Genomic DNA, 13035 nt, shown 5'->3' with positions numbered 1-13035 from the left:
CGAGTCAGATCACGTGAGTAAAAATGTGCGTCGTGATCCCTCCTCCACCCGACATGGCCAATAAATAAAGTTTCCACGTGGCGAACAATCACGATGAACAAACGCGGCGCGTAGCAGCGCAGGTGGGTGTTGTGAAGCGGTTGTTAAGCGCGTGGACGGCTCTGCAACACAACGCAGTGCAAGTCTCTCTTGCGGGTGAGTCCTGCGGTCAGTCGCATCGATGCAGTGGGTGAGCACACGGCCTCGCGCAAGCTCCCCTCCCCCACGGGGCCGGAGCGGGGCCCTCTCCCCACGTGCCCCCCCCCGCCCCCCGCCCCCTCAGTCTGTGAGGAGTGTACATGCCCCCCCATCTATCATAGAGCTCTCAAGGTGCAAGAAGTAGAACACGCTCTGCTTTACTTTAACCCTTCTAACTCAGCCCGTCCCAATGGGATTTCACTGAAAAAAGAAATCCTGACATGGGCATCAAGTTCCATAGCAGTCCCGATGAAGGAACCCTTTTTGACCCATTAATTGTACCAAATAGACTGCCTAACGACCGGAACGTAAAATTTCCACCAAAGGCTCAGAAGCACTGTAAACGGGAGATGAACCCCCAACTCAATACTCATATGAGCAGATCACCACTTTGACTTGGCTACGAACACGAATTAAACGATGCTAACCTACATACATTTTTTTTATCCGGTGAGATCCACTGAGCTATTGAGTCTTTTTGAGGAGCGATCTGGCCACAAATGATTCATCCACTAAAGAGGTTTACAACGTGGAAATGTAAAGCAGCCAAATGCTCTAAATGCTTGCTGATTATAAATGTGGAGGAGAAAATCCGGAGGACCCAGAGAAATCCACACGACCACAGGGAGAGAGAGAGAGACCGCAAACCCCAAACACACAGCAGGCGTCAGGGTCGGGATCGAACCCACGACTTCCTGTATACCAGGCGAGGTAGTTAACATCTCGGCACCGCAGTGCCCCATTCACACTGGTGGCGGCGGAACCGGAGGTCATTACCGCACACTGTCACTGTAGGCCGTCACTGGAGGCTGTTACCGGCACAGTTGACGACGCAGGGCGTGTGGATGACGCCGTGCTGCGTCTCCACGGCGCGCACCCTCGCCACGCCCAGGTCGTCCTCCTCCACGCGCACGCCGGTCACCGCGCAGTTCTCCACCACCTGCAGCAGCAGCAGCAGTAGCCACACACAGGGTCGTCGCGCTAAGTCCTCGCTTCACGCGTGGTGTTCACACAACGCCTTGTCCCTAAAACGCGGTCCTATCACGAGGGAACACTTTTCGCGCAATGTGGAACGCGCACCGTTATAACGCGGCTTCTGAGCACCGCGTCTCCGGTACTCAACCTTGCATCTGTGCAGACTCAACACCTTCTCCTTGCGCCGCACCCACCCTCAACACCGGGTCTCCCACACACCGGGACCTGCGCCCCCTTCTGTCGTCCGCCACACCTCTCACCCTCGCCGCCCACTGCCAGGGGGACGCCGGAGTCTACCCACCTGGGCCCCGCGTGCCGTGGCGGCGCGGGCCAGGGTGGAGCACGTGCCGGCGGGGTCCATGGTGCCGTCGCCCGGCACGTACAGCGTCCCGTAAAGGTCGTCGACGTTCATGAGCGGGTAGAGCGCCTTGGTGTCGGCGGGAGACAGCACGTGCGACTCGATGCCGTACGCCTTGCCCAGCTGGGGGCACGGAGGGGGGGGGGCACGGAGGGGGGGGGGGCACGGAGGGGGGGGGCACGGAGGGGGGGGACGTGGAGGAGGGTCAGTGCCATCCGCTGCGATCACCGCCACCGCCGTCGTCGTCGTCGTCGTCATCATCACCGTGGAGCAGACCGTTTCGTAAATCGATTTGTCATTTCTAAGGCGGATTGAGAAACTTCCCAGGGTGGCGGCGACGGTTACAAAAGTTCAAGTTTTTGACATAGGGCCCTACATTAATAATAAATGCCAATGTATTTTCAGGCAAATATAACAAAAAAATATCAATTGCTGAGGTCTCAAGGGGGAGGTGATCACCCCATCACCCCCCCTCCCCACTCCAAAGAAAGCGGATATATACAAAGGGTGGGCAGCAGGGGCTACCAGGACAAGATTATTATTTTTCTTCTTCTTCGTGAGTTGACTTTGAGGCAACACTGTTCATGTAAAGGGATAAGAGAGAGTGGATCCACGATCTGAGGCTTCAGGGACTCCTCTTCCACGGCTGCCAGACGTCCAATGAATTGTTTCTAAATTCTCCGCAAGATTACTTGAGAACGCGTCTAATTTTTTGTTTACGAGACTTAAGCAGAACTTTAATAAAGAAGCAAAGATATATAAAAGTCCAATCAGCCTATCAGCTTTCCAGACAAATATTATCAAGAGACATTCATTCAAGGAAGCAAACTCAGGACCGGTTTTGACATTCTGGTTCTCATCAGCAGTCAGCCTTGTTAATCCAATGCAGCTGGATCAGCTGATCACACTGGCATCCGAGTCTGTGGCGGCCTTATTGCCGCCACCACCACAGAGTATCTGCGTGGAGATTAGAAAGTGAATTATTTATCATGTCAAAGGCTATTTATTTGAGTCAACATATACAACCAAACATTTGCCTCCTCTCTAAAACAAGGTTACATGAGGTTACATCATTTAAAACTGTCATGGTAGCTGACAGTACTCTGTGCCGAAATCGGGTTGCTTTAAATGTTAGATGATACTGTCCCGAGTGAAGGAATACATTGGGGGTTTTTTAACTTCATCTCCCGAAATTATGTTTTTAATATAATTTGCATTGATTGTGGTGGTCGGTATCGAACCCACAACCTCCTGAAAACCCGGCAAGGCAGTCAACATCTCCTAGCCACCGTGGTACCCGCTCCGGGTACTCCAGATTCCTCCAACATATAAAACATGAAATATAATTCTAGATTTGAAGCTTTCGTGACTGCAATGATTCATATTCTCAGGTTTTTTCGGTAAAGTCACGTAGGTAAAACATTAAAAGTAATGAAAGTAAAATAAAACAGGCACTATTTTAATTTACTTCACCGAGTGTTAACATCCCCAGTTATTTTTAACAGTACTCTCTTCATTTTTCAGCCTGCATTGGTATAAACATGGGCATTTTCGTTCCTTTGTTCTATCATGTGTATCAGACCTCCCCTCCCCCCTTTCTGCCCATTGTGTTGGCGTGCGCAGCAGCCGCGTCCAAGCCGTCGCCAAATGTTTTGTTGGCTCCCTCCCCCTCCCACCCCCCTCCCTCCCTATACGTTCCATTCATTGGCTACCACATTCTGATGAACTCCCCCCCCCTCTCCTCCCCCCCTTCAACTTGCTTATAAGGGATTACATTTTGAATCATTGCTTCACTTGATGCAGCTAATCTGGCTGTGACTGTCCCACCTGATGACGGAGACTTGTGTTGCCTCCGAAACGTCGTGAATTTTATTTTTATTTTTGTTTTGTTTTATTTTACTTTCATTACTTTTAATGTTTTACCTACGTGACTTTACCGAAAAAACCTGAGAATATGAAATATAATATAAAACGTGAAATATATTATAAAACATGCCTTAATAATCAAATGGGAAGAATAACATACCAGTGCAGGATCCTCCTGTAAAAATGTCTTAATACTTAAGAAATGATCTACGTTTGTTAATCAGGTGACACCTCCCGCTAATCACGTGACTTCCGCGTAGCCACTCCCATTCTGAATCGCTCCCCTGTCCCCGCCCCCCGTGGAAACAGACTCCGCCGCTCCTCAGTGCAGCAGCAGCAGCATCGCTGCCCTCACGGAGCCTCTTCCTCCCCATCCTCCCCATCCTCATCATTCCACACCTTTTAGCCCCTTTTGACATCCATTCCCTCAGTATGTTGCTTCTCTCTTCCCTTTCCAGTTCCTTTTGTGTTTCGATTTAAAGCTTTCGTGACTGCATTGTATTTTATTATGTTTTATTTTTATTATTTTATTATTTCCCTTCTACGTGACTTTACCGAATGAACCAAGAAGATTAATCCTTTTGTGTTTTCCATCCTTGACTCTCCTTCCTGTGGTGTGCCACGAGTAATAGGTTGCTCGTTTTACCGATTACACCTGGTTATTAACATTGTCTTTATAGTAAGACAGCACAGGCATGCGTGCTGTGTTGACTCCACCACTAGATGGGCCACTGTGGACAGGCTCACACGAGCAGCACCCGCCCCGGCAGTCTGGAAGCTAAACACAGGAGTCGGTGTGTGCATGCGCGAGTGTTGATGCTTGTGTACAGCCAAATAATAACGGCAAGTGGATGGTTTAAGAGTGCACGGTCACTGTTAGCTCTTTGGATGCAAATATTGATCCAGTTGGTTAATGGCTCAACACAATACAAACAAATGGATAAGCACTTCATTATATAAATACACGAGTGGGCTAAATGTGCTGACTCCACAGTGAAGACAAAGTACCCTTTTCATCTGCGTTCCTAAGAGTTATGAAGGCAACAGGGGAACCACTTTGCATGGCAGAAAAATGGGAAATCGTTATTCACACGAACAGGTTGAACAAAAAAAATCCGACAATATGTTCATTTCAAAGTAAAGGCGCAGCCCTGCAATTACCTCCCCACTGCTGGCGGAAGGGCTTCAGCTCGGAGGAGCTGCTGATGTCTGATGTAGACCAGTGGATCTTGTTTATTCAAACTTTTTCTTTTACCAGTTAAGGCCCACTGTGCTATGCACCTGGCCACAAATGATCACTCAATGAAGTGGCTTGTCACGTGTAAATTTCTAGCAGCTAAATACTCGAAACGCGTGATGTTGATTCTAAATGTGGAGGGAAATACCGGAGAAAAACCAGAGAAACATCCACACAACCACAGGGAGAATATGAAAACTCCAAATATACAGGTGTCATGGTCGGGATCGAACCCCGGACCTCCTCCTGCACTCTAGGCGAGGCAGATGTGGGCCGCGCTTTGTCTGGGAGGAAACCAGAGTGCCTCGAGGCAGCCCATCAATGTTTTTTATAAATGTGGTTAAACTGGAGCTTTCTTCAGTTCCTGATGAAGCGCCCAGAATGTGGACTGAAACGTCGGACATCGTGCCGAACAACACGCAGTACAACCAAAATACGTGTCCTAGAAAGTCGAAGAGAAGTCAGTCTTGGAGATAGTCGGTGCTGGAGATAGCAGTCAGTGTTCGAGATAGGAGGCAGCATTGGAGATGTGAGTCAGTGTCATTAATGTGTTAGAGATAGGACTTGGTGCTAGAGATGGTAGATGGTGTTAGATATATAGCATAGATAATAGATAATAGCAAACAGTTATGGATATGGTAGACAGCGGTAGAGATAGGAGGAATTGAATTGGAACTCTAATCAGTTTCCGAACAAGCCCCCAAGCATGTGAATGGAAACGTCGGACATCGTGTCCGCACGCCACATGCGGCAAAACCCGCAAAACCCCCACGCGGCGGAGGCTTTGGGGAACGAGCGCGCGGACAGCAGCGGTGGCGGCCGTGCCCTTCACGTACGGACATGAGGCGCTTGTACTCGTCGAGGCGCTGGCGGTTGGAGGCGATGAAGAGCCCCCCGTTCTGGATCCAGCCGGTGTGCAGGCCCGTCTCGCGCTCCAGGTCTTCCGAGACAACGCGGCGCGTGTGCCTCAGCAGCTCCACCTCCGTGTCGCTCGGCCGCAGCTGCCATAGCAAGCCTGGGGCCCGGACAACATCGTCGTCGTCGTCATCGGTGCCTCTGTCTCTACGCTCGGTCGTCCGCCGTGTCTCTCTCTCTCCGCCTCCCGTCACCCTGCGCTTTGTTCGTATGGCTGATGTAGATGCAGCGCAACGACTACAATCTCACATTCCGGTGGGTCAGGTCAGACAACCGAGTCAGGAGTAGCGGAGTGCGATGTATCCTTCGTATTTGTGGATCGGGCATTGCGTCGTTATGCGTTTGTACGGTCTGTCCTGGATGACCGCAGTTGCAACACTCCTGGAGAGTTTTACATTTTCCGTTTCTGCATCATCAGGTATCCGCATCTGCTGCTGCCATGGCTTGTGCAGTGGATGCGATTTTGCGGTGGACCATGAAGAGAAAAAGAAGACCCTGCACTATGGCTCGCATCAGCACGACTCACAACCTCCTCCTGCTCTCTGCACCGAGAAGCAATTACGCCTCTGCCGGGCGTCGATTCTCCACGGCAGCACCCCCCCCCCGCCGTGTGGAGCGCGACCACTGTCATCCCGCTGCTGCTGCTGCTGCACATTCACAGCAGTAAGCGTTCAACCCACGCCGACTTTGAAGAGACATTAAAGGCTTCCACCTCTATCCCTTGGCTTTTTGAGCCACGCTGAGCTTGACTCCGCAAATCAGTCGTGGTCATCTAGATACGTTAAATATTGCGCACATTAAACATTGCATTATTATTATCAGCAGCGTCATCATCATCATCATCATCATTTTTCGATGAGTTTCCGGGTTGCCCCAATTGTTGTTTGGTATGATGTCTGACTTTTCCTTCCATGTGCTGTAAATTAATTCAGTTCCTGAAGAGCGATACAGCACAGCTGCGATAACCTATGCATCAGTATCATACAATCTTGATTTGAAGCTTTCGTGACTGCAGGATTCCATACTCTTTGGTTCTTTCGGTAAAGTCATGTAAGTATAAAATCAATAGATCACGACGTTTCGATCGCAACACGAGCAACCGTCATCAGGTGAAACAAACACAGCAGCAGATCTGCTGACGTACAGTCACCACCGCACACAAGGGCACGGATTCTGCTCATCGCCAATCGTGATTGGTTGCAATGGCAAGGGGCCAAACTCTTCAGAGGGCAACTGTTGACTTGCCAATGCAAAGCACTGCCAATGAAATCTATTTTACCGTGAAAGATATGGATAAGGATTTTAATGTAAATGGTGCTTAAACGTCTAAGAAAATCACAGCACCCTACACCGCATCTCAACCATTCCCAAGCCTGCCGCAGTTTTGCCAAGCGGACCCCCAGCGGCAGCTGCACCCCCCCCCCTCAGCACAGGATTCCTGTGGCGCCGGCTGGCAGGGGGACATTGGCCTGCCGGTGGGAGGAATGTCACCTTGCAGTTTTGTCTTTCTTCTTCAAAATCAACGAGAATAATTAGCACTAAAGTAACCATTGTGATGACAACGATTAGCACGGTTGGCTACATACGGGGCGAAAGAAGTCCAACAACACACATATTGACAATATTGATGACATTGATGATATTGGCGACAATGCCGATGACCATAACGATTATAACGATCATAACGACGATGACGATGACAATGATGAGCCCACTCACCGGCCGTGTGCCAGGTGGTGCCGGCGGTGAGCCGGTCCCTCTCGAGCAGCACGGCGTCCGTCACGCCGGCCTTGGCCAGGTGGTAGAGCGTCTGGCAGCCCAGGCTACCGCCGCCCACCACCACGACGCTCGCGTGCCGCGGCAGCGCTTTGCTGGGAGCGCCGGGATCCTTCGCCCCGCAACCGCCCTCCTCCTTCAGCGTCTTGGCGTACGGCACGGCCTTCCCTGCCGACGGTGGCGACGACGACGACGAGGCCGCCGCGGACAGGCCACGCGTTCCCCTGCTCAGCGAGCCCGGGGCCCGCGATAGGATCCGGCAAACCTGCGCCATCTCTCCTCGTTGTCAGTGACAGCGACAGATCGGTCCTCTTACTCGACGCACTCTGGTTTTCCTGCCACGTGTTCAGCTCGTTGGTATTGTTACTGCGTGTTACTTTACGCCGTTATTGTTCTACCAGTTTCGTGATTGATTGATTTTGTTGATCGTCCTCTCTTCCCACCCTCTCACTTGCCTGGTATCTTCTTGTGGCGTTACTCTTTGTCTGCTTGTGCTTGTTAAAATCTATTTGCTTGACCTTCTTTTACAGATTTTAATTAAATTTCCTTGTTTCACAGTTAATCCTACATTTAATAGAATCTTCTACCAATGGGTTACTTAAATTTGTATTACAGTTCTATTCTTGTTTCCCTGTCTCTATTACCTTCTTTAGTTATTATTGCACATTTCTTTATCTTGTATTTCTGTGTTGTTCTAACTTTAAATTGTTTCCGTCTTCTGCTTCTTCCCTTGATTATCGTCCTGTTATTCCACTCACCTTTCCTCCTCTGTCTTCAAATGCTCAATCTGAAAAAGGAACAAACATATTATTTCATGAGCTGAAAGAGTTTTTCATTGCTGTGTCCAAAGAGTTTGAACTATATTAGGACCAAACAGGTCCACACATTAGAGTTTGGTATAGCAAATACGGCACCTAACACATTTCTAAGAGACACTATTAACCCGTTCCCGTTTCGAGACGTCTGCAAGTGGCAGGATGAGTGTCCCGATCACCGCTGAATCTCACAACGTGCAAGCCGCTCAGCGTGAATATGATTTAGAGAGAATTAGTAACGACGTTGTTTTTAAAGACATTGTTACTCACCGCAGTAAACCGTAGCGACACGACCGCACTCTACGATGGCTGGCGACAAACTGTGCCGCAAGCCCTCCCCCGTGGCCTTTTTTGTCTGTTTGAAATACAGATTTTTGTGTATATTAAGTTTTATTTTGTGCACGTATTGCATAGTGGTTATGTAATGTATCATAATTTTAATGTGTCTTATTATACAACGTGTTTTATGTATTTGGTTTATGTGATGTGGGTAATGCGTGCATTGTACGTATAGGTTAGTTATATGCATTGTTTATTATGTGCATGAAACATTGTGCGTACTGTATGCAATTATGAATAGTTTGTTGCGTGTGTGTCTGTTATAATACTTTCCAAGCAGGCCTTTGCCCGTAGCCTGCATTGCTGTTTTTATTTCCAATGCTGGCCAGGGAATATTTGCAATGGAACTTCGTGTAAAGATGCTAGATTGGGTAAAATGCATGTCTGAGCAAGAAAATAGCCTCAAGACATTTATGCTGGCCACGTCTCTCTCTGAGAAGGCCACAGCTTGGCATCATGCCAGTGACTAATGACGGCCAAAGCTGCTGCTTGCTGCTATGCTCCACAAAATCGCAATTCCAATCCGTCTCCTCCGATTAGCACGGTTGGTTACATACAGTGCGAAAGAAGTTCAACACACATACATACACACTGCCCATAGACTTACACTACCCATAGACTCAACACTACACCTCCCATTAGCATGGTTGACTATGTACGGTGCGAAAGAGGTTCAACATGCATACATACACAGGCCTGAGATGTGGATTTTTTTCGGATTAGTCTGGCAAACGGGAGTGCATCCTGCACGCGTCAGTGAGCATGAGGCACCCTGAGTGGAGTTCAATCGGCATAAGAGTTGCCTACACAGATGCAGAGACAAACAGGGGTAGCAAGTGGCACGCGTGCACAGAATGTTGTGATGAAGAGCAGTAGGGCTGGAGCGATGCATCAACGAAAATGTATTCTTTATCCAATTGATGCAAGCATGGGAGATAGAACATCACTTTGATTTACTAAACTCTATTTAGCGATGCGAGTATAAAAATCGGCATTCATTATTATACCATTGTGCCTGAAGAGGAAAGTGTATAGTAATAGTATAATTTACACAACCTATAAGCCCTACATCCTTTTGGGAGGGCATACATTCAGTAGCACGGATCGAACACAAGCAAACTCTGGACTGGTTTTGACGTGCAATATCCCATCAGCAGAGCCAGGCTTGCTTGTGTAGCAACACCCTGCTTAGTAAACTAAGTTGCCTCCGTTTCTCCAAACAAGCAGTGGAATGGTTAAAAAATTACCTCTCTTCTCGCACCCAAACTGTATTCATAGATGCTTGGAGGTCAAACAGTGTTAAGATAACAAAAGGGGTTCCACAGGGTTCCATCCTCGGCCCACTCTTGTTCTCTCTTTATGTCAATGACTTGGGCACTGACCTGGATCATTCCAGGGTAAATCTGTTGCAGATGACACGATACTGATTACTGCTGGCCACTCTCTGGATGACGTGATTGCTAGGCTCCAGGGTGATTTCAACAAACTACAACATCAGCTAGTTGCTCTTAAACTCGTCCTGAATACCTCCAACACCAAGGTGCTATACTTCTCACCAGGACTAAAGCAGAAAGTTATTTTTCCCCAATTACATTCCTTAAATAATTATCAAATAGAGCAAGTCAAGATCTATAAGTATATTGGGGTCATCTTTGATTCAAAACTGAATTTTCAAGATCACATTGATTATATTGGTCAAAATAAAAAAGTGGTTTTCTGGATAATAACTCTTTTTCAGAAGCGACCTGGCCACAAGTGATAGCCCAATTAAGTGCCATTATCGTCTCGAAATTTCTAGCGGCCAAATACTCGAAACGCATGTCCATTCTAAATGTGGAGGGGAAAACCGGAGGACGACCACAACCACATAGAAGATATGTTGATCAGCTCACGTGCAACAGGAGAGGGATTGGATTGTGGCGACGCAATAGGCCGTGGGGCTGATGGTGAATCATTGTTTTCGGCGTGCACACGTTACAGAGCGCAATGGCCACGGGGAAGATGAAGCCACGTAACACCGAGCAGTGACCTGTCAAGTTGAAAGTTGCGTTTAGTTGAAAGTTGCGTTTAGTTTAAAGTTGCGTTTAGTTTAAAGTTGCATTTAGTTTAAAGTTGCATTTAGTTTAAAGTTGCGTTTAGTTTAAAGTTGCTTTTAGTTTAAAGCTGCTTTTAGTTTAAAGTTGCGTTTAGTTTAAAGCTGCTTTTAGTTTAAAGCTGCTTTTAGTTTAAAGTTGCTTTTAGTTTAAAGTTGCTTTTAGTTTAAAGTTGCTTTTAGTTTAAAGTTGTTTTTAGTTTAAAGTTGCTTTTACTTTAAAGTTGCTTTTAGTTGAAAGTTGCGTTTAGTTTAAAGTTGTTTTTAGTTTAAATTTGCTTTTAGTTTAAAGTTGTTTTTAGTTGAAAGTTGTTTTTTGTTGAACCAGGCGAGGGAACTCAAGAGACCAAGAAGAGACTCATTTGCAAACGTGGCCTGGGCCAACAAAATGACACAACCATGAACAAAGTCGAGCACTGCTCCAGCAATGAAGTATAGCAATCAGAACAAACACAAAAATACGTGAACTGCGAGATGCACTCATCAATAGATAGTGGAGTGAACAACACACCAGCTGAGTGTGCCGAGCAGGAGCTTACTCTTGTGGACCAGGTGGCTATGAGAAACAGCTGCATGCACACCGAGGCTGCAGAACACCCCGATTGCTGTTGAAGGTTTAAGAATATCAGTGTCGCATAAAAAACATTAACAACGTGAAGATGTATCCCTCCTCAAACAAGCATGGCCAATACTCATTGTTGGCGATGGTGGAAATTCCATATTTCCATGGTGTTGGATATTCGCATTTACTGCTACGATATCAAACTATTAAACTGTTTTATTTTACCAGGTAAGGCTCAATGAGCTATATAGCTCCTTTTCATAAGCAACCTGGGCACAAATGATTGCTCAACAAAGAGAATTATCATGTAAACATTTATAGCAGCCAAACACTCAAACACGTTTCTAAACGTGTAGGCTGTGGCGTAAAACCAGAGGACCCGGAGAAAAATCCACGCGACTACAGGGGAGAAAGACCCCGCAAACTCCAAAAAATATACAGCAGCAGGCGTCAGGGTCGGGATCGAACCCACGACCTCTTGTACACCAGGCGAGGTAGTTAACATCTCCTAGCCACCGTGGCGCCCATCATATAAAGCAGAGGTTCGGCTGACGGAATACTATACTGCAGTCATATCTGGGGTATGGCACCCAAATCCTAACGACCTCAGAATTCAGCATCCAGCAGTCAGGGTGACTCCAGGCACTTGCTCACCGGTGGACAGCCGCCTCCACGTCACTCTTATCGCTACTACGTTGGGAAACAACGTTCCCAGCACCAAACAGTTTGAATACCACAGCGAATTGACCATGGACGCATGGTACACAGTTATCCAATTCATGGTCAACAGGGGTTGCTTGCTTGCTTGCTGTATATGAGCGCGATCTGTTGCTTTCTAAACCGGGCAACTTCGAGTGTCTGCTTGCACGTGGACGTCCGACTCGTTGCATGCGCAATCTTCCACGCAGACGCGCTTCGGTGTCATAACCAAAGTCGCGCGGAACTGATCGCTCCAAGTGTGGAACCCGCACGAAGCGAGTGTCGCCGTTGGAGGAGAGAACACGAGCTCTGGGCTCGTCTGACTTCACGGAGGACTGCAAGAGCTCAACAACTTCGTGTTTGCGTTTCGTCTGTCAGCCCGTCTCCCCGCATCTCCGATGAGCACGCTCGCCTACGCACGGAGCGACAGAAGTTTAGTAGACAGGCGTTCTTAACTTACCGGGCTGGAATCTCGCTCGCTTGCCCGCCCGTCTGCCAGCACGGAGCGAGCGGTGGTGGATACGTCGGGGTCCACGACTACAACAACAACCATCACCACCACCCTGGGGAGCCGGGGGAGTGGGGACGGAGCTCTTCAGACCAATGCCACTCCCCGGGGCTGCTGGAGGGGGGGGTGTGCCCCGTGTTCTTTGCGACCATTGGTGGAAGCCAGGAATTAGATAACTCGCTGCTGCTATTGCAGCAGCTGCTGCTGAGTTGGCAGTGGTGCTGAGTGGTGCACCGAGAGAGAGAGGCGGGTTCTCAGGCGCGCTTCTCCGCGTCTCCCCGCCGCGCTGCACACGCGCCAGGCCGAGAATGCGGCTCCCGCGAGACAAACGCAGCAGCAGCAGCAACGCGCGCGTGGCTCTCATCCTTGCACAGCACAGGCAAGGATCCCCCGGTACGACATGCTGCTGCAGCCCTGTGCCAGACTTCTGTTTGACTCTCATGCGGGAATCCCACGGCGGAGAGAGCGCCTCGTAGCGGCCAGAGGCTAAAGAAACAGAATGAGCGGAGATTTTAATTTATTAAATTTAAATAAAAATGTATTAACGTGGTCGCGTGGATTTTTCTTCGGATCCTCCGATGTTTCCCTCCACATTTAGAAACATGCGTTTAGATTATGTCGCTGCTGCGATACATGTCCACACATGATGATCATGG

General features: G+C 48.5%; 1 protein-coding gene across 4 annotated transcripts in view; it reads right to left on the bottom strand.

The window, feature by feature from the left end:
- The window catches only part of SARDH (sarcosine dehydrogenase), a 77872-nt gene extending 65040 nt beyond the window's left edge, over positions 1-12832 (bottom strand). For 2 of the 4 annotated variants that reach the window (XM_078616092.1, XM_078616095.1), the window contains exons 1-5: positions 12332-12832; positions 7308-8151; positions 5510-5688; positions 1514-1693; positions 1054-1177 (exon numbers count right to left, since the gene is read on the bottom strand). In XM_078616092.1, coding sequence (XP_078472218.1) covers positions 1054-1177; positions 1514-1693; positions 5510-5688; positions 7308-7638 — 814 coding nt within the window. In that variant the 5' untranslated portion in view covers positions 7639-8151; positions 12332-12832. Of the gene's footprint in view, positions 1-1053; positions 1178-1513; positions 1694-5509; positions 5689-7307; positions 8152-8449; positions 8535-9208; positions 9322-12331 lie in introns of all 4 variants that reach the window. The other 2 variants (XM_078616094.1, XM_078616093.1) reach the window with 2 other exon arrangements.
- Positions 12833-13035: the final 203 nt, after the last annotated feature.

The sequence above is a fragment of the Lampetra planeri genome, chromosome 49 (genome assembly GCF_965212315.1).
Source record: "Lampetra planeri chromosome 49, kcLamPlan1.2.h2, whole genome shotgun sequence".
In the NCBI taxonomy this organism is placed as follows: Eukaryota; Metazoa; Chordata; class Hyperoartia; order Petromyzontiformes; family Petromyzontidae; genus Lampetra; species Lampetra planeri.
The sequence above is the reverse complement of the archived record's forward strand: the minus strand, read 5'-3'. Positions and strand labels throughout refer to the sequence as shown.